Genomic DNA, 22,801 nt, shown 5'->3' with positions numbered 1-22,801 from the left:
TACTAATATGCTGCTTAGAAATCCTTTACAATGGGAGGTGGCTACTGAGGAAATTTTGAGGTAAAATATCTTTCTTTTTTACATAGAGATGTTCAGGTGATATTTTCTAATCAGCTTTTTACAGCTATGCTGCATCACTTTCAAGTGTTTAAACATTTGGGTATTATGGCCCTTTAAGAGAAGAAATGGCCCCAACAACCATAGGAACAGTTTTCCACAGTTTATCATTAGCAGCAGGTAAATGATATAACTTTTAAGCCTTGCAAAAGGATTAAATGAATTACCTGGCCTAGATCATTCCCTATAAACCATGTCAGAAACAGCATCAGGAATACAAAAAAACCTCAGGGAGTAGGGCTGGGCGATATGGGTGTAAAAAAAAAAAAAAACGTGATTGCGATTTAATCACGATTTTATTAAAAATTACTATAACACCTTTATTTTTCAATAAAATGTTTATTTAACACTACAGAATCTTACTGTACATGTTTCTCAATGTCCAATACACTCTTGGAGCATAAAAATACAAACGACAAAATAGTTAAACTAAAATTAGTTAGTGCTACCTGTGCTGTGGTTACATAGATAGTATAAAGTCCCTTTATTTAACAGTACACTACATAATCTTACTGTACATGTTTCTCAATGTCCAATGCACTCTTGGAGCATAAAAATACAAACCACAAAAGAAGTTAAAAAAAAAAAAAAAAAGTCAGTAAGGCACTATAAAGTATTTGTACAATACTAACTTTATTGCTCACAACTTTGAGCTGTCCCATCGCCACACCACTGCTTGACCACCCCCCACTACTCCCAGATGACTCACACACTCTTCAATCTCTTCTAAAATGGCCGTTTTGCAGGCATTCTCAGGTTCGCCCACAGCCGCACACTGGTCTGCCACTCATCCTCCCTCTCCGTCTCCGTTTTCAGGACAATCTGAGGATTTTTTTTTTTTTAAATTGCATACTCTCGCGGTTTTAAAACCTCAGCAATTAATCGTGGTTTAAAACCGCATCCACGATTAATCGTGCAGCGCTATCAGGGAGAATAACAAACTGAATTTAAATGAATACAAGGCTTAGCCTCAGAAAACATAACCCCTAAATTAAGTAAAACCTCTTCAAAAGAGAATGAATATGTTTAAATCTAAACAAAAGAGAGGAAGCATCACGTTACACAGAGAAAGACTCCTCATTAACAGTTGAAACTTCCCCTTTTGAAGATATAACAGCATCCCTGACATCAGGAGACAGTACTAGTGGAAGGTAAAATCTGAAATGAGCTTTAACAGTTGCTTGAAGGAGAGAGAGCAGCCAGCTCTTCAGAAATAGCAGCTTTGATGTAATTTTTCACACTGTGTAAAATAGCATTATCCTGTAATGAACAGACAGAAGGAGCAGTAATGCCCATAGAAGCAGCATTAGGATAAAGTATTAACATTTTTAAACATGAGTCACATAAATTAGCTGGTGAAGAGTCCTCAGCATTTTTAAAATAAACACACTTAATAATGGTAGGAAGGTGTTCAGGAAACTCGGCTTCTAAGGTAAATTTAGGGATAGAATCAGACAGCGACATTATTGCATTGACTAAGCAAAGCAATCGACACTAAAACCCCATAAAAAATTTTTTTTAAAAACTCTTGAGGAGTGGAAATAACTTACTCCCTCCTAAAGTAGCATTAAAAAAATCTACAGGTATAATACGTGCTAAGCCGTACTGCAAAAAAAAAAAAAGCAGGAGACATGAAAACTTCCCATCCAAAGTCCAGATAACGCTCAGTAGATTGAAAGAACGCATGCAAAAAAAAAAGCTTCGACAAAACCCGATGTGTGCATAGCTGAAGACATACATGTGCAATCCAGCTGAAGCGTGAAAAAAAGTAACAGGTCTAAGCAGACACTCCCTGTTCCAATAAAGCATTAAACTGACGTGTGCTATCTCGACGGGCGTAGACCCAAAGGCTGATGCCCAAAATTTAAACGCATTAAAAAAATGACACAACTTTCATGATTCAGATAGAGCAGCAATTTTAAACAGCTTTCCAATTTACTTCCATTAACAAAATGTGCACAGTATTTTTATATTTACACTTTTTGAGTCACCAGCTCCTAATGAGCATGTGCAAAAAGTGCTGATGGCTGTTACATGATACAGGAGGAGTGGAAGTAGACATCTTTGAAATTTGTCAGAAAAAAAAAAACTACTGCTCATTTAAAGTTTAGACTAAGTGCTATTAAATTATCTTTATCATGCATTTGTTGATTATGCAAATCTACTGCATTTACTGGTCCTTTAAAATAAAATAAAAAATTATATATACACACACACACATACACAATAAATGCCCATAACAAGTGTGTCTAAAGAGTGTCTAAATTTTATAAAATACTTACAATAGACACTCGTCCACCAGCAAACAGCCAGTAGGCAGCCAAACCAGTGCTAAAACATATCAGCAGAGGTTAGGTAATAAGACTATATTGTAGATCTATAGGAGGAAGCAAAAAACAAGTCCCTGTGACCAATTATGGAGGCTCTGTAACAGATTTCCCATGAAGTGAAAAAGAAGCCACACACCATACCCCATATACATCCCTCTGACAAACACTGTACTCTGAGAATATAGACTGATAACCTCTCTCTCTGAATAATCACATGCACATCTTCAGTCTTCAACCACCTTCAGTGGAGGCAAAGTGAAGACTGAGGTACCTGTGAGGTTTGGGAATCTTTGTCTCCTCCTAGGGGCAGGGAAGAGAAATTCCCAGGAGTAATGGATCGTGGAATTTCACAGCCAGTATGAAAGAAACACAATTTTTTTTTTTTTTAAATTGTCAATTGTAATTTCTTACTTGTCCTGGGCTTATGAAAATTTTCAGATAGATATGTTTTATACATATGAATTAAATTCAAAAGCCTAAAATTGTTAATCAAATGTCAAAAAGCATCTGAAATTAAATGCCACATAGACAGAATTTTTTTTTTTAATTATAATTACAGTATATATATATATATATACACACACACATATACATTTGCTACAAAGGGACATTGAAGTATTTATTTTATACACGTGGCAGATATTTTAAATTAAAGAATATACTGTAAAAGGTCTATATACCTGTACAATATAAAAAAAATTAAATCCTTTAACACTGGCATTTTAATAGCTGAATTAAAAAGGTTTTACAAATCAAGAACAGTCCAGAGATTCAATTCTTGAAAAGCCTGATGAGACCCAGGTGCTAAACCAAAAATAGTCCGGCTCCTAAGCTTACATTCCTGCTTTTTCAAAGAAAGATACCAAAAGAACAAAGAACATTTGATAATAGGAGTAAATTAGAAAGTTGCTTAAAATTGCTGCTCTATCTGAATCATAAAAGTTTAATTTTGACTAGACTGTCCCTTTAATGAGAGAAAATAAAGTATATAATATTCACAAAATGTATGATTTATTTAGAGGAAATCTATTGCAAAGATGCTTCTGGTCACAAATGAAATGTGCTGCCGTGCATTTAATATTTCCCTTTAAAAAGGTGGTTTGAAATACTGAGCTCATCCACTTAAGCAGATTGAGATCAATAAAGGCAAATGTGTTAGTTCAACACCTGGTGCTCTGCCAAAGTCTAACCGAACAATAAAGCGATAGTAAGACATGAAATACAAGTTGTATATTATACTATTAAAGAGACTGCTATAGGCTACAATCTATATGGCTATGGCTTTATAAATAAAGGGAACACAAACATGAGATTATAATATAAAAATGCTTAAAAAAAATAGACATTAGTGTAACGAGACTAAGTATAGAAATCGGCTCCTCCTTCCTACACATATGTGTTACGTAAACTAGAATACCACTATCTTAGAACTGAACTAACGGCAAAGATTTTAGACAAAGTACATTTATAGGAGAATGGGAACCTTACATAATGGTTTTATGAGCAAACAAGAAGGGAAATCAGAGAAGTAGGAACATAAAGTCAGAGATATGGTTTTATTGCTTGCTAGGGTGATGCTAAGACCAAAAGTGAATTGGGAAATATTGGTGACTCAAATTATGAACGTAACAACTTGTCGAATATAAGTAATATTTTATGTACGAATGTGCAATGTTTTATTTTATTTTATACTTATTTTTGAATAAAGAAAAATTATTTCATAAAAAAAAGAGACAAATCAGTGTTCTTCCCCAGGACCTTTTTGATGGATGAACCATCCGGCTGATTTTATTGACCACCCAACTAAAATTTTAGCCAATATTACGTTATAAATTAGCCAATATTAAAATGTTTAATTTTTTATAGAACAGAATATCATTAAGTAAATGCACGTTAAATTATGCAATTACTTTGTGCTTTGGATAGCAGAAAATGTTATAGTATTAGAAACTATTAAACTGCCCCCCGTCTGGCTAGTTCATAATGACACCCGGTTCGCAAAGTTTACTGTGGAGAACACTGAACATGAAACCCCAAATGTTTCTTTCATGGTTCAGCTAGAACAAACAATTTTAAAGGGCCAGAATATTCAAAAAAACAACACTCTCTAATTTGTAAAAGTATGTCATTTTAACACTATTGACCCTGCGCTACTCTTTAACCCCTGCAAAATGGCCACTGGTCCAGTCGTCAGAGGTAGCTACATATCTAAGTCGTGCGATTAGATCAGCGGCGGTTTCCGCTCAGTACAGTAGCCCAGGGCCTATTAAATAAAATGCTGTAACAAATTGGATCACATCATTTTTTTAGCTATTATGGCCATTTAAACAGCTTTCCAATTCACATCCATTATCAAACCGTCTTTATTCTCTTGGTATCCTTTGTTGAAAAGCATACGTAGGTAGGCTCAGGAGCAGCAATGCACTATTAAGAGCTAGCTTCTGATTCCTTCATCAAAAGTGAACAAAGCAAATTTTATAGTAGATTTAATTCGAAAGATGTTTAAAATTGTATTATCTGAATCAAAAAAGAAAATAACTGGGTTTCATGTCCCTTTAATTATACAGTGAAACAACTTTGCAATATACTATCATTATTTATTTTCTCCTTATTTCATGCAATTTAAAGGGACAGTCAAGTCCAAATTAAACTTTCATGATTCAGATAGGGCATTCAATTTTAAACAACTTTTCAGTTTACTTTTATCATAAATTTTGCTTTGTTCTCTTGGTATTTTTAGTTGAAAGCTAAACCTTGGAGGTTCATATGCTAATTTATTAGACCTTGAAGGCTGCCTCTGCATTTGACAGTTTTTCACCACTAGAGGGCGTTATTTCATGTGTGTCATATAGATAACACTGAGCTCATGCACGTGAAGTTACCTAGGAGTCTGCACTGATTGGCTAAACTGCATGTCTGTCAAAAGCACTGAAATAAGGGGGCAGTCAGCAGATGCTTAGATACAAGGTAATCACAGAGGTAAAACGTGTATAATTATAACTGTGTTGGTTATGCAAAACTGAGGAATGGGCAATAAAGGGATTATCGATCTTTTTAAACAATACAAATTCTGGTGTTGACTGTCCCTTTAACTCTGAAAATTGTGTATTTTCCAGTCCTGAAAACTGTAAGAGCACAGTAGCTTCAGAAGCCTAACCCTGCCACAAATCTGTACATAATGTTCAGTTTGTTATTATTTCTGTTGAAGCCACACACAAAAATAAGATTTTGTTAACACAATGATAGTGGTAAGCCCGGTCGTCTCCTCCAAATAAGAAAAGTGGTTGGTGGAGTTTGAGAATTGAAAAACAGTTGCAGCAAACAAGATCAATTTGCTCTGATAACATTCAGGCTCTGCTATGCTTTCACTGTATTGTGGCTACTGACCACATCACTGCTTATAACAGAAGTGAGCTCCGTTCACTCCGTTTCCGTTTGCTGTGCAGACATCTGGCGCATGTGCAGTAGCTGCATAAGAACAGCACACACGAGCAGACAGCAACGATTTGCAGGCAAGAACCTGGGCTACGGAATTTTGCAGGACTATACAAATAAATAATAACAAAAACAACAGGATGTGCGGCAGCTCTATCACGGGTTGTGTGTGTCGGTATAACAAAGATACACTCACTTATGGGCTTGTATACTTATACTTACTGACACATTAGCTACAAACTTAAAGGACACTTAACCCAAAAAAATTGTTTCGTGATTCAGATAGAGCAGCAATTTTAAACAACTTTCTAATTTACTCCTATTATCAATTTTTATTCGTTCTCTTGCTATCTTTATTTAAAAATTAGGAATTTAAAGCTTAGGAGCCAGCCCATTTTAGGTTCAGAACCATGGATAGCAGTTGTTTATTGGTGGTTACATTTAGCAAACCAATAAGCAAGCATAACCCAGGTGCTCAACCAAAAATGGGCTGGCTCTTTAGCTTTTCATTCCTGCTTTTTAAATAAAGATAGCAAGAAAACAAAGAAACATTGATAATAGGAGTAAATTAGAAAGTTGCTTAAAATTGCTGCTCTATCTGAATCATTAATGAAAAATTTGGGTTTAGTGTCCCTTTAAAGGGACAGTTAACTCTAATTGTTTTTCCCTTAATGTGCTTCCAGTGACTTGTTACACCAGCTGCAGTATAACATGTATGAGACATTGCTTCTTTTGGTTTATTTTTGTAAATGATATAGCTGGTTTTGTTCTTTGAAACCACAACCCATTAAAAATGGGTTGAGCTTCCAGAGAAATCAGATCTTACTTTATCCCTTTCTGTTCACACACATATGCTTATTTATATTATCTCTGTCAGTATACCAAAGCCTAATAATTAGGGATCAATGCTCTAAAGATCTCCTCTCAGTGGAGATGATCTAAAAAAAGTCTTATCAGTATGGGGAGGTCCATCAAAGAATTTTACAAATACAAACTTTACCTTACAGGGTCAGGAAACCCCAGAATTTTCATTCATGGTTTGGATACAATATATAATTTTAAAAACATTTAAAATTAAATTCTATTATCAAATTTGCTTCATTCTCTTGTTATCCTTTGCTGAAGGAACAGCATTGCACTACTGGCAGGAAGCTGAACTCATCTAGTTAGCCAATCACAAGAGACAAATGTGTGCAGTAACCAATCAGCAGCTACCTCCCACTAGTGTAGGATATATGCATATTCTTTTTCAACAAGGGATACCAAGAGAACAAAGCACATTTTTGACTTTCCTATCCCTTTAAGAGATTTTTTATCTCACTATGCATTTCTTTATGTGAAGGAGAGACTTCTATATTACAATATAAGGTCTTGTGTGATTTCTCTCCATGGCGGTGAGTTTTTGATTATCAGACTCTCAGAGAGAGCAATTGAAAATTAACATGTTATTGCTTATCTTTCCTACCTCCCACTGGGAGTGTATTTTCTTCTGCTGGCTATGTCTACACAGAAGAAAGGTAAAAAATTATTGTGCAAATTGTGCATGGGTGTATTTCAATGTGCAATAGAGGTATTTTTGCAATATACTTTGCAAAAATGCTTCTAATAAAACTTATTACTGTTTTTTTGTGGCATACGCACAGATCCTGTGAGGACCCATGCTCTGGTATTTAAACACCATACCTGCTCAGAGGATCAGCAGTAGCTTGTATGACACAAATTACGTCTTCAGAAGCAATACACACCACCGCCACCTCTCTGAGCATGCATGATATGCGAATACTGGTGAACGGGCCCTCACAGGATATGTGCGCATGCAGCTGAAATACAGTAATAACTTTTACCCAAAGTATTTTAGCTGATGGAAGTATATTACAAAAATGCTTCTATATAAAATATAAATGCATTTAAGCACATTTAATATTTGACCTTTCTATCCCGTTAAGGGGAAACTAAACCCAATTTTTTTCTTTCATGATTCAGATAGAGCATTAGCTTTTAAGCAACTTTCTAATTTACTCCTTTAATCAATTTCTTTTTGTTCTCATGCTATCTTGATTTGAAAAAAGCAGTACTGTAAGCTTTAAAACCGTCCCATTTTTTGTTCAGCACCTGGGTAGCACTTGCTGATTTGTGGCTAAATGTAGCAAACCAATCAGCAAGCGCTACCCAGGTGCTGAACTAAAAATGGGCCGGCTCCTAACCTTTTATTACTGCTTTTTCATATCAAGATAACATGAGAACAAAAAAAAATTGATAATAGGAGTGAATTAGAAAGTTACTAAAAATTGTATACTCTATCTGAATCATTAAAGAAAAAAAATTGGGGTTAGTATCCCTTTAAGTATAGATACTTTTAGTATAGGTAGTGATACTACATGCAAATCATCTATTTAAAAATTCAGATATAAAGGTAAAGGAGTTATCTGTAAACAATGTAATACACACCAGCAGGTAAAATGGATCACTGGAAACAAATGAAACTAGAAACAAATTTAGGGTAAACTGTCCCTTTAAAGAGTTATCCAGTTAAATATTGTATGTTGTAGGGTTTACAATATGTTTAATAGGACAAGTAGATGTGGGGCCTTGTGTGCTTTTGGCACAGGATATGTTACCTTAAAGGTCATGTCAAATTCATCACTCATACGCCTCAGCTCGCGCCCATAACGAGTGGCAACCATAAGAGAGGAAGGAGCGGAGAGGGAGCGAGACCGGAAGGCGAGATCCCCCAGTGTGTCACTTTCTGTGGTATCCGAGTGGGACTCAGTACGAGAGCGAGGCTCCTTCACTACGGGAGAAATGCTACATTAAAAGGGATATTAAAAGCTAAATAAATGCTAGATAGAATGATACATTCAAAGAAAAGATCAGTCTGAGAATATGTATATTATTTTTTAAAGTTTCATTAGCTGTTTAAATATTGATAAAAACAAAAAATATGCTTACCAGATAATTAATTTCCTTATGTATAAGGAGAGTCCACGGCATCATTCCTTACTGTTGGGAAATACTGAACATGGCCACCAGGAGGAGGCAAAGACACCTCAGCCAAAGGCTTAAATACCTCTCCCACTTCCCCCAGTCATTCTGCCGAGGGAACAAGGCACAGTAGGAGAAATATCAGGGTATAAAAAGGTGCCAGAAGAAAAATATCATTTACAGGGCCGCCCATCGGAGAACACATGCGGGGGCCGTGGACTCTCCTTATACAGAAGGAAATTAAATTATCTGGTAAGCATAATTTATGTTTTCCTTAATATAAGGAGCATCCACTGCATCATTCCTTACTGTTGGGAAACTTATACCCAAGCTCTAGAGGACACTGAATGATAACGGGAGAGACAAAAAGAGAGATGGACCCAAATTTGAGGGCACCACAGCCTGCAAAACCTGTCTCCCGAAAGCTGCTTCAGCCCAAACAAAAAAATCAAACTTGTAAAATTTAGAAAAAGTATGTAAGGAGGACCAGGTAGCCGCATTACAAATCTGATCCATAGAGGCCTCGTTCTTAAAGGCCCAAGAGAAAGTCACTGCTCTAGTAGAATGAGCCGTAATCCTCTGAGGAGGTTTATGTCCCGCTGTCTCATAAGCTAAGCGGATAACACTCCTTAACCAAAAAGATAGGGAAGTCGAAGAGACCTTCTGACCCTTACGCTTCCCAGAACAGGCAACAAACAAGGAAGAAGTTTGTCTAAAATTCTTAGTAGTCTGAAGATATAACTTCAAGGCGTCAACCACATACAAATTATGCAGGAAACATTCCTTCAAAGAAGAAGGATTAGGACACAAGGAAGGAACCACAATCTCTTGATTGATGTTGCGGTCTGACAACAAGACCTTAGGAAAAAAACCTAACTTAGTACGTAGGACAACTTTATCCGAATGGAACACCAGATAAGAAGGCTCACATTGCAAAGCTGCAATCTCAGAAACTCGGCACGCCTAAGCGATAGCCAGTAGAGAAAGAACCTTCCAAGACAACAATTTAATATTAAATTCATGCATAGGCTCAAACAGAGCCTGTTGTAAAACCTTAAGAACAAGATTCAGGCTCCAAGTAAAAGCTTTAGATCTGAACACAGGCCTGATCCTAATCAGAGCCTTAACAAAGGACTGTACATCTGGAAGCTCAGAGAGCCTCTTATGTAACAAAAATGACAGGGCCTAAATCTGTCTCCTTAGGGAACTGGTAGAAAGACCCTTCTCCAGTCCATCCTGGAGAAACAATAGGATCCTGGCAACCATAACCTTATGCCAGGGATATCCATCCTGTGACGAAAGGCAAAGAATGACTGGGGGATGAGGGAAGTGGGAGAGGTATTTAAGCCTTTGGCTGGGGTGTCTTTGCCTCCTCCTGGTGGCCAGGTTCAGTATTTCCCAACAATAAGGAATGATGCCGTGGACTCCCCTTATATTAAGAAGTTAATAAATGTAAAGCTTTAGTGTCTATAAAACAATAGGAGCTGCCATGTTGTAACTTAGGTTACCTTCTCTGCTGTGGCCAATTAGAGACAGTTATAAATAGGTCACTAGAGTGTGTATATTTTATATAAATTTTCAGACTAAGCATAAAATAGGGTCACAAAGGTATGTGGTCTAATTTCTTGTTTTGTCTATGAAGTGAGAGGCTGAACCTATCTCACATAAATAAAGGAAGTTGGAAATGTTATGGATTGTGACCATGTGCAATAAAGATAATTGTGGAACAGGGTGTAAAGTGACTATAAATTAAATGACACATTACCTCTCTGTCTCCGTATGTTGGGGGAGCTCCGAGCCTGGTGCCCTGATACGCCATCTGCACAAGGTGGATCTGTGCGAGGTAAAGCTGCACCCTCTTTATTAGTGTCAAAATCCTCTATGCAAAACATAGAGGGTGGGGAAGATGCGGTCATCTGTACAAAACAAACCATTAAATGAGATTAAAACAGTATTAAAACTTCCTATTGTCACATCCAACATCACTCAAATGTACCCCTTTCTCCGTATTACTTTTCTTCAAGCAGCACTCTCCAATTTCCATCTCAAAATGTTAGCCCTTGCCTCAAGCAGAACTTTGATATGTATTAAAAAAATTGTATTTTTACAAAATGATGTTATTGTGCCTTTTAGTCTTATATTTATGGGATGTAACATAGTAGATGAGGTTGAAAAAAAGACAGAAATCCATCGAGTTCAACCTATACAAATCTAAAATAATTACAAAAAGCTCTGGTTAAGATTAAATAATCCCACTAAAAGGTGACCCATTTAATACTAGCAATCATATCCATGAATTTTGTTTCTAGACAAAAATGTATCCAAATAATTTTTAAATGTATCTAGGGTATTGGCATTCACTACCTCCTTTGGTAACGAGTTCCACAATTTTATTGCTCTTACAGTGAAAAAAATGTTTCCATTGCAGGAGATTAAATCTCCTTTCCTCCAAAATTAAAGGGCCAGTAAACCTAGCAAATAATGTTATATAATTCTGCACAAAGTGCAGAATTTTCTAACATTAGCTTAGCGCTAGGTTTCTAAAGCAAATTGTTAGATAGATATTTAGCAAAGAAAACAGAACGCCACTCCTGGCTCTACTGAGCGGGTCTGATTTATTCTGCTAAGCGCATCGCGGGCACGCTGTCTAGTCACAGCGTGCCCAATCGCGCTATTAATATCGAATGTAGCTCGATCCCGCTCTGGTCTGGAAGCGGGAGCAATACATATACATATATATATATATATATATATATATATATATATATATATATATATATAACCGTGAGAGGGATACGTGTATACATGCAAACAAAAATATGTAAATAGCACTGTTTTATATGCTTGAGTTTCAGGTCTCCATTGAATTGTATTTTATTAAAAAGGGACATAAAACCCCAAATTTGTCTTTCATGATTCAGATAGAGCATAAGATTTTAAACAACTTTTGAGTTTATTAACTAATTTGTTTTGTTCTCTAGGTATCCTCTGTAGAAAAGTATACCTAGGTAGGCTCAGGAGCTGGGAGCTAGCTGCTGATTGGTGGCTGCAAATATTTGCCACTGGTCATTGGCTTACTGATGTATTTAGTTAGCTCTCAGTAGAGCACTGATGCTACTTCAATAAAGAATTAAAAGAGAATGAAGCTAATTTGATAATAGAAATAAATTGGAAAGTTGTTTAAAAATGCATGCCCTCTCTGAATCAAAAGTAACATTTTGGGTGTCATGTCCCTTTGAAGTAACATTCCAGTGAAAATTTAAATGCACATAGATGAATTGCATCTTTGAATAGAAACTTATTTGCAATATACATGTACTGGCACAAGTGCAGTAGATTTGCATAAAAAACAAATGCATGATAAAAAGACAATGCAATAGGCACTTAGGGGGATATTTATCAAGCTCTGTATGGAGCTTGATGCCCCGTGTTTCTGGAGAGGCTTCAGGCTCCTCAGAAACACAAGTTATGAAGCAGCGGTCTAAAGACCTCTGCTCCATAATCTGTCCACCTGCTCTGATGCATCGGACAGACATCGCCAGAAATCAACCCAATCGAATACGATCGGTTGATTGACACCCCCTGCTAGCAGCCAATCTGCAGGGGGCGGCATTGCACCAGCAGTTCACAAGAACTGCTGGTACAATGATAATTGCCGGCAGAGTATGCTGTCGGCATTTATCGATGTGCAGCAGACATGATCCGCAATATCGGATCATGTCCGCTCGCACAATGATAATTCGGCCCCTTAGTCTGAAATTCAAACGAGCAATAGATTTTTTTCTGACAAATCTCAGTTATGTATATTTCCACTCCCCTTGTACCATGTGACAGCCATCAGCCAATCACAAATGCATATACGTATATGCTGGGAATTCTTGCAGATGCTCAGTAGGAGCTGGTGACTCAAAAAGTGTAAATATAAAAAGACTGTGCACATTTTGTTAATGGAAGTAAATTGGAAAGTTGTTTAAAATTGCTGCTCTATCTGAATCATGAACATTTAATGTTACTTTTGTGTCCCTTTAACATTTTTCTCTGCATATAATTGTAAAGCATAGCTAGATATTCCAGTGCACCAGCATAATCAATACTGCAGCTGCTCATAGAGCCAGTGGGGCTTGTATCATGCAATTAACAAGTCATTACCTGATGGTACAAGCACCTACGGCTGTCTAAGCAAATGCTGTGTTTAAAATGCTGATGCACGGAGCATACTTAAACTCACTTTTAAAAAAAGGGCTATAGCTTTTATTAGAAGCATTCTTGCTAACACATGTATATTACAAAAATGCTCCTATTCAAAACTGAAATTCATCCATGTGGATTCTAAATTTTGGCTGGAACGTCCCTTTAAGATTATGTATTGAGGTCAGAGGCAGTAGCTTTTTACTGAACTAAAGCCCCACATTCAAGTTTTGTATCCCCATTCTCACATGCTTCTTCATAATAATAATAATAATAATAAAATACCGAACTGCCGTTTTCTCCCCTGCCCCTGTAGCAATCACTTCTTCCCAAATTTGTATTATCCATATGAACCTTAGTCCTCATTACAATGTGTTCTCAGAATTAATCACCGTCTTTCCTTCCTCTATCTTCACTGTTAATCATCCCAGTGTAACTGATCCGAACGCTACAACTAGCTTCATATTAGATATTTCCCCCCAGCGCTGCCGACTCGGGTTAGTACGCCTCATGTACCTTTATGTAGTTTTAAAGGGCCATAATACCAAAATATTTAAACATCTGAAAGTGATGCAGCATAGCTGTAAAAAGCTGACTAGAAAATATCTCCTGAACATCTCTATGTAAAAAAGAAAGATATTTTACCTCAAAAGTTCCTCAGTAGCCACATCCCATTGTAAAGGATTTCTAAGCAGCATTTTAGTGTGTCTGTCCTGGGACAGCTTAGGGGATGAGGCTCGTGCATTCTCATATTATTTCCCTATTCAGCTTACTATGAAATTTCATGAGAGTTAAGTCAAATCTCATGAGATCACAGTAAAAGAGTTCATGACCTCAGCACTATTGATGCCGATTGGCTGCTGTTCATTTCTTCATTTTTTTTACCTGCAGCTGTGCAGCAGCTGAGTATAACTTTTTACACAGAACTTACTCTGCTGAGCTGAGGAGATTGTGAGGTAAAACATCTTTCTTTTTTTACATAGAGATGCTCAGGTGATATTTTCCTGTCAGCTTTTTACAGTTATACTGCATCAGTTTCAAGTGATTTAGCATATGAGTATTATGTCCCTTTAAGCATAGGATTTTATTTGGCAGTGTAAAAGTTAACTTACTTTCCACTGCACTAAAATATGGCTGCATTTTTCTCTCTCAGAACTTCCAATGCTTACTCTATGTAACAATGGCCAATGCCACTTGCTTTCTTATGCATTCTGGAACTGTCCCCAATTCTTTTATGTTTATACTTTAGTAGGCAGATCCACTTGTTTTCTTAAACTTGAGTATATTTTGCAAGCTTATGTCTGTTACTTCCACCTCAGATTTTCAACTCTTGTAAGGATCGCGTTATGCACGTTAACCAGCTGTTCTTGCCTCTAAAGGAATCTATCCTTCCTTTGTTTGTACAATAGAGCTCTTCAGAATTTTCTCCAGGATTTAAAAATGTTGTGCGCTCAACTGTTTCAGAGATGTTGGCGGCTATGCCTTCTCCAAGTAAGCGCAAGAGTCTCTGACAAAGAACCTTCAGTTGTTTTCTCTAAGGGTCAGATCAGCTAGACAGTTTCTTTAAGGTTCAGATTCTATCACCTCAGATCCGTCTTCTGAAGGTGAAGTTGTTTCAGATGATCAAGAGTTAGTTGCTGATTAAGATACAGAATCCTCCCATTTTTGATGTTCAAGCTTGAACTTCTTAGCGCTCTATTAAAAGGTTTTTTGTTGTTTGTTTTTTTATGTACCTAAGCAATACAAATCTGAAGGCATTCAGAGGAAAAACCCATCATAAAATTGGATTTGATTTTCAAACTTTCTGTCAAAGCTTGAGGTTACTTCAGGATTACTGAGAAAATTTCCAAAGAGTGGTCTAAGACTGGTCTTTTTATTCCATTCTCAGCGATCAAGAGGATGTTTCCCCTTCTGGTTTCAACTGCAGAACTTTTGGGACCTATAACAGAACACACTACTATTCTTTAGAGGATAATAAATATTTAAAGCCCCTTTAGTTAGAAAAATAAAGTCACTTGACAGAAGAGTATTTTTACAGGAACGTAACATGTTCAAGCCAGCAATTAGTATTACTTGTTTTGCAGCAGCCTTTTCTCTTTGGTATGGCACTCTTTCTGATAAGATCTCAGAAGATTATATAAATAAAGATTTCAACACCATGCTGATGTGATGCTGCTGTTGACATAAAATTCCAAAAACATGGCTTTATTTGTTTGACCAGAATAGTTTTGTGGCTCAAGTCATGGTTAGCTGACATGGTTTTTAAAACCTAGACTTTTATCTTTTCCTTTTGTTTGGGCATGGTCTAGATGTAATAAACTCTACTGTGACTGGAGAAAGGGGAGCTTTCCTCCCTCAGGATAAGAAGTCCAAGGGAAAGAACACAGAGTGATTCAAACTTTACGTTCTTTTCGCTCAATCTAGGAAGCAAAAGCTGTCCTCTTTCAAAAACAAGTTTCTTCCAGATCCTCCTGAAAATCCAATCCCAATTGGAACATGGTCAAAAAATCCTTCCTCCTCAAGCAAGTTAGCATGAAGTTGTGACCCCCAATCCAAATGTTTCTTCCGTCTCGTGTTTCAAAGCACCATGTAAAAGGCACAAACCTTTTTTCTATGTGTTCAGGATCTAGAACGCATGGCAGTGGTAGTTCCTGTTCCTATATCAGAACAAGGCCAGGGTTTTTATCTTAATTTTTTATTGTTCCTAAGAAAGGGAACTTTTAGCCTATTCTGGATTATAAAACTTGACAAGTTTTTCAGGGTTCCTACTTTCAAAAGGAAAACAATTGAGACTTTTCTATCCCTTGTTCAGAAGGGGCAATTTATGTCCATGATAAATTTGAAGGATGCTTACCTTCATGTTCCTATATAAATACCTCCTCCAGTTCCTTAGGTTTGCCTTCCTGGACAAACTATTTCAGTTTGTTGCTCTACCATTTGACCTTGCTTCAGTTCCCAGAATGTTTAACAAGGTCCTGGCGACTATCTTGTCTGTAAAACAACTCAAGGTATTTCTGTGGTTCTATACCTGGACAATATTATACCAACAGTCTTTTGTTGTTTCTTAGAAAACTGGAAAAACCTTGTTACAAAAAATTATCTCTCATATTTAGACGAGATTCTCTTTCCTAGTAGTCTTTATAGACTCAATAGCAATGAGACTTTCTTAAGAGACAACAGATGCAAGACTTCAGTCAGTTTCCAACCCTACAGTAGACATATGCATGGATATATTATGTCTGATGAATGTATCATCAGCTGCCATAACATTTGTACGGTTTAACTTGAGACCTCTTCAACTTTGCATGCTAAATCAATGGTGCAAGGATTACTTTCAGCTTTCTCAAATGATCCTTTTGGATTCCACATTAAAGCAATCTCTATCCTGGTGGATAGATTACCAATCCATTTATCTGGTGGCATTCTATGTCTGTCCTACTTGGACAATAATCACAACAGATGCAAGTCTCTCAGGTTGGGGTGCAATATGGTGGTCCAGTAGAGCACAAGGAGTTTGGTCTCCTCCGGAGGCAAGGTTACCTATAATATGTTATATTCAGGGTCATTGGGACCTGGCCTCTGCTGAAAGAAGAGACTTAGCTGTGTATTCAGTCAATGTCATAGCATTGGCCTATTTCAAGGGAAAAATCGCAATTCACTAATAATGAAGGTTTCCCGAATTTTGACATAGGCAGAGAACAATCATCTTTACAATATATGCAATTCATCTGGATCTCTTCAACCAGATTGTAGATCAATGGGGTCTACCAAAAATAGACCTGATGGCTTCTTGTTTGAATAACAAACTTCCCATATATTTTGCAAGATCCAGGGTTCTTCAAGCAGAGTTTATAGATGCTCTTGAAGCTCCCTGGTCATTTCAACTTGCTTACTTATTTCATCAAACTGTTCTGTCTCCAACAGTGATAGCTCAGATCAAATAAGAGTTCTCATCAGTAGTTCTAATTGCTCCATCTTGGCTTTGCAAAACCTGGTTTGCGGATATGGTACAGGTGTCCAGTTCTCCGTGGTCTCTTCCTCTAAGACATTACCTATTGTCTTAAGGCCCCTTCTATCATCAAGATCTCAAGTCTCTCAACTTAAAGGTTTGGAGATGGAATGCCATTTTCCAATTCTTACACCACACACACACACACACACACACACGTTCTTCCTTCTTCTCCCCAAACTTCCTGTTCTCCCTTAAGCCCCAGCATTTTCCTTCCTCTCCTCTTTATGGTTCTCGACAAAACCCCACAGTTTTGTACTTTTCCCGTTTTCCCTTAAACACCAAGTCCATCTCCATCTTATTTCTTCTCACACTTTCATGATCCCCCTTACACAGTTTTCCTTATCTAGCCCGATTTCCCTATTTTCATCCTCAGTTTACCCTTTCCTCCTTAACACCCTTTGTTTCCCCCTTTTTATATTTCTAGATTTGACTCAAACACCACTTTTCTTCTCACCCATTTTTCTCCTTTCCTACTACTATTCTTTATTCCCCCTCAACCTCAGTTTTCCCCACTCCTCTCCATTTGTATGTCCCAATAGAAGCCCCATTGTCTACTGACAGTCTTCTCCCTACACCACCCATTAAATTTTTTCCTCCATGTCCCTGCACTATCCCACCCAAGTTTGTTTGTTTCTTGCTTCTAAAAGTTTCCCATTACCCTTCTAGCCAAAGCCTTTCCATTTCCTACCCCAAGCATTTCCCATGTCAAGCTTTTTCTTTCCTCATTTTCCAGCCCTTCACACTCAAGGTTTTTCCATTCCTTGACCTTTGCATCCCAAACTTTTTCCCAATCCAATTTCATCACTTTCTGTTTTTCTCCAACCTCCATTATGCTTTACCTCACTTTCCTGCCCCTTGCACTCAAAGCTTTTCCAATTCTTGCCCCTACACCTTAAAGGGACATTAAACTGCTGAATAGAAATGCAGTGACATTGTTGCTACTCACCACGATATTAATTTTCCTCTTATGCATGTAGCTATCTTCAAAGCTATTATTTTATTTTAACCCTTCAAAGGTGCTGGTCAGTAAAGTTCTGCATCTTCACACAGGGAATCCCCATCTTGGAGTATTCTTGTACCTTGTGACACATCCATAGATCAGTAACTGTTGGCTTCTTGACAGGCTGTATTGTGCACTTCAGTTTAGATGCACAATACAAAGCAGTAGCTCTACATATTTGTCAGTAGCTACAATTCACATAAGGTTTTTTTTTATTTGTTATGTAACTTTTAAACTGCAAAAACACTGCAAAAATGTAACTCATCTGTCTTATATAGTGAGAGTGCACTGATTCTGTCACATGATGCAACAATACACATTCACCAAGATGGTGGCGCACATATAAAGATGCAGAGTTTTACCAACTGGCTTCTGTAATGAGTTAAAAGAACAAAATAGAGCTGCAGGTAACATGAAGACGAACTATATCATGGTGAGTAGTAACCCTGCTACTGTAGTTGTACAAAGCAGTTTAATGTCCCTTTAAGATTTCCCCCGTCTCTTGCACCCCAAGCCTTTCCCCCGTCTCTTGCGCCCCAAACCTTTCCCCCGTCTCTTGCGCCCCAAACCTTTCCCCTGCCTCTTGCACCCCATGCCTTTCCCCTGCCTCTTGCACCCCAAGCCTTTTCCCCGCCTCTTGCACCCCAAGCCTTAGCCCTGTCTCTTGCACCCCAAGCCTTAGCCCTGTCTCTTGCACCCCAAGCCTTAGCCCTGTCTCTTGCACCCCAAGCCTTAGCCCTGTCTCTTGCACCCCAAGCCTTAGCCCTGTCTCTTGCACCCCAAGCCTTAGCCCTGTCTCTTGCACCCCAAGCCTTAGCCCTGTCTCTTGCACCCCAAGCCTTAGCCCTGTCTCTTGCACCCCAAGCCTTAGCCCTGTCTCTTGCACCCCAAGCCTTAGCCCTGTCTCTTGCACCCCAAGCCTTAGCCCTGTCTCTTGCACCCCAAGCCTTAGCCCTGTCTCTTGCACCCCAAGCCTTAGCCCTGTCTCTTGCACCCCAAGCCTTAGCCCTGTCTCTTGCACCCCAAGCCTTAGCCCTGTCTCTTGCACCCCAAGCCTTAGCCCTTTCTGTTGCTTGCACCCCAAACCTTTCCCTGTCTCTTGCACCCCAAGCTTTCCCCTGTCTCTTGCACCCCAAGCTTTCCCCTGTCTCTTGCACCCCAAGCTTTCCCGTCTTCTTGCACCCCAAGCCTTTCCCCTGTCTTCTTGCACCCCAAGCCTTTCCCCTGTCTCTTGCACCCCAAGCCTTTCCCCTGTCTCTTGCACCCCAAGCCTTTCCCCTGTCTCTTGCACCCCAAGCCTTTTCCCCGCCTCTTGCACCTCAAGCTTTCCCCTGTCTCTTTCACCCCAAGCTTTCCCCTGTCTCTTGCACCCCAAGCTTTCCCCTGTCTGTTGCACCCCAAGCTTTCCCCTGTCTCTTGCACCCCAAGCTTTCCCCTGTCTCTTGCACCCCAAGCTTTCCCATCTTCTTGCACCCCAAGCCTTTCCCCTGTCTTCTTGCACCCCAAGCCTTTCCCCTGTCTCTTGCACCCCAAGCCTTTCCCCTGTCTCTTGCACCCCAAGCCTTTCCCCTGTCTCTTGCACCCCAAGCCTTTTCCCCGCCTCTTGCACCTCAAGCTTTCCCCTGTCTTGCACCCCAAGCCTTTTCCCCTCTCTTGCACCCCAAGCCTTTTCCCCTGTCTCTTGCACCCCGAGCTTTCCCCTGTCTCTTGCACCCCAAGCTTTCCCTCGTCTCTTTCACCCCAAGCTTTCCCTTGTCTCTTTCACCCCAAGCTTTCCCCTGTCTCTTGAACTCCAAGCTTTTCCCTTTCTTCCCCCTTGCACCCCAAGCTTTTTCCCTTTCTTCCCCTTGCACCCCAAGCTTTTCCCTTTCTTCCCCTTGCACCCCAAGCTTTTCCCTTTCTTCCCCCTTCCGTTCGCTCCTCACTTTCCAGACACCCCCTTTCACACACAAGTTTTGCCGTTCTCCCGGTATTTACCTTTCCTCCAGTGTGCGGTCGCCTCTTTGCCCAGCAGATCCTACTCTCAGCACTCCGAAGTATTTCCCACTATTTTCTATACCTTCCTCTCCAGCGGTTTATCTACCTGCCCGGTATAAGTCTCGCTATAAAGCAGCCTCTGTCATGCCGCTCGCTTAGAATTTGTTTACCTTTCCCCTTTCCTTCCGGGATTTGAACCGCCCCTCCACTAGTATCCCGTCAAAACCGTCACACTTTCGACCAATCAGCTGCGAAAACGTCATCAAATCGTGTCTGGTCTTTTTCTAAGCTAGACTTTGCAGTCTGTTGCTATGGTAACAAGATCTTGCTTATGTTGTCCTCGTACAAGTTCACACGTGACTTACATATCTGACTAAATATGTTTTACTTTGTGCAGTGTGAGGGGGACAGTGACTAATAGGTGTGGAATACATTTTGAAGAAATTAACTGAACTATGAAGAAAAACTGAATGAAACATTATATATATATATGTGTGTGATTGACATATTTTTCTTACAAAAAACAGCCTATATTTTGAAAAAGAATTGTAGGATTTGTTGTTGTTTTTTTACATATTAATGCTCCAAAATACTAAACTTACCTGTATCTTTCTTATTCTAATGCACTTGAGCAATGATCAGTAACAACTGTGAACAAATAATGTTTACTTTTACAGCTACTCATTTTGCTTGATTTTAATGTTTTTCCCTTCTAATTTTTATATATATAATTGGTTTGCACAAATCCTCATGACTTAGCCCTTCATTAGCCCTGCACCTGGGAACTACAGCTCCTTGCATCTTGTGCAGCAGTAAGAAAGAGAACTCGAGAGAGAGCTCAATTCACCTTTTTTGCAAGGAAAAGTGCAAGATTTGGAACATGTGACTTAAGGCTGGTAGTGGTGGAAAACAGCATCCAATAAGGAGTGGAGGTATGTAAGGCAAAACACGTAGTTTATAAACACTAGCTTTATAAAATGAAGTCTCGCATGTTGTTTAGTTTTCCTTTATTTTAATTGGTCACCCTTATCCAGGCTGCTTTACGTATTGTGTAGTAGGAGCTATCTAGGTGTTCCGATGCTTAGGGTACATTTTGGGTTGGTGTCTGGGTGGAGGCACAACGTCAATGTTTTGTGCCTATCATAGAGACGCTTTTGCGCTAGCGGTAAACCTTTTTGTGCAACTCAGGTTGCGCTGGTATTACGACTTGAAATTAAAAAGTTATTTCTCCAACGCTAACCCAACTCGCGCAAAAAAACAAAATTACAATATCGCTAGCGCTTTAATCTACTGCCCCATAGAAGTCAAATGAGCAAAAAAAGTTTTAAAAACATCTAACACACTGCTTGCGTGCTAACTCGAATTGCCATAAGACACCTACTGTAAAAACCCTAAACTTTATCAGTGACAGCCTTCCTCAAACCCGCTGTGCCTGCAGTACCTATCTGGTATCCTGTACCGGTAAAAAATGACTTGTAAAAGGATCCGCTCACAAACCAGTATTTTATTGTCCACTTAAAGGGACAGTCTAGTCCAAAATAAACTTTCATGATTCAGAAAGAGAATGTAGTTTTAAACAATTTTCCAATTTACTTTTATCTCCAATTTTGCTTTGTTCTCTTGGTATTCTTAGTTGAAAGCTAAACCTAGGAGGTTCATATGCTAATTTCTAAGCCCTTGAAGGCCGCCTCTTCTCCTAGGGCATTTTGACAGTTTTTCACCACTAGAGGTTCATGTTTGTCATATAGATAACACTGTGCTCACGCACATGGAGTTCCAGTGAGCCAGCTCTGATTGGCTAAAATGGATGTCTGTCAAAAGAACTGAAATAAAGGGGGCAGTTTGCAGATGCTTAGATACAAGGTAATCACAGGGGTAAAAGGTGTATTTATATAACTGTGTTGGTTATGCAAAACTAGGGAATGGGTAGTAAAGGGATTATCTATCTTTTCAAACAATAACAATTCTGGTGTAGACTGTCCCTTTAAGTAAAAACATCATATTGGTGAGGATCAATCAACACAGGAGATACATGTACTAGCAGTCTGCTGTCTGCCGTAATCATAGACCGACCCCCGCTGGGTATCCTGTGCCTGCTGAGAGACCTGTGTACTGTACCAGTGACAGCCTTCCTCAAACCAGCTGTGCCTGCGGTACCTATCTAATATCCTGTGACAGTCTCACCAAAAGTACCCGCTGGGTATCCTGTGTCTACCTTACTAGTGACAGCCTTCCTCAAACCAGCTGTGCCTCGCCTAGAATTTGTTTACCTTTCCCCGCTATTTTCTATACCTTCCTCTCCAGTGGTTTATCTACCTGCCCGGTATAAGTCTCGCTATAAAGCAGCCTCTGTCATGCCGCTCGCCTAGAATTTGTTTACCTTTCCCCTTTCCTTCCGGGATTTGAACCGCCCCTCCACTAGTATCCCGTCAAAACCGTCACACTTTCGACCAATCAGCTGCGAAAACGTCATCAAATCGTGTCTGGTCTTTTTCTAAGCTAGACTTTACAGTCTGTTGCCATGGTAACAAGATCTTGCTTATGTTGTCCTCGTACAAGTTCACACGTGACTTACGTATCTGACTAAATATGTTTTACTTTGTGCAGTGTGAGGGGGACAGTGACTAACAGGTGCGGAATACATTTTGAAGACTGTAGACTGTCCCTTAAAGTAAAAACATCATATTGGTTAGGATCAATCAACACAGGAGATACATGTACTAGCAGTCTGCTGTCTGCCGTAATCATAGACCGACCCCC

The 22,801-nt window shown here is 38.9% G+C and overlaps 1 protein-coding gene across 1 annotated transcript in view; it reads right to left on the bottom strand.

Moving 5' to 3' along the window:
* BAD (BCL2 associated agonist of cell death) overlaps positions 1-20,254 on the bottom strand; it is a 170,194-nt gene extending 149,940 nt beyond the window's left edge. The window contains exons 1-3 of the mRNA XM_053720070.1: positions 20,042-20,254; positions 10,630-10,780; positions 8,501-8,673 (exon numbers count right to left, since the gene is read on the bottom strand). Coding sequence (XP_053576045.1) covers positions 8,501-8,673; positions 10,630-10,780 — 324 coding nt within the window. The 5' untranslated portion in view covers positions 20,042-20,254. The remainder of the gene's footprint in view (positions 1-8,500; positions 8,674-10,629; positions 10,781-20,041) is intronic.
* Positions 20,255-22,801: the final 2,547 nt, after the last annotated feature.

Source organism: Bombina bombina, chromosome 7 (genome assembly GCF_027579735.1).
Source record: "Bombina bombina isolate aBomBom1 chromosome 7, aBomBom1.pri, whole genome shotgun sequence".
Classification (NCBI taxonomy): domain Eukaryota; kingdom Metazoa; phylum Chordata; class Amphibia; order Anura; family Bombinatoridae; genus Bombina; species Bombina bombina.
The sequence above is the reverse complement of the archived record's forward strand: the minus strand, read 5'-3'. Positions and strand labels throughout refer to the sequence as shown.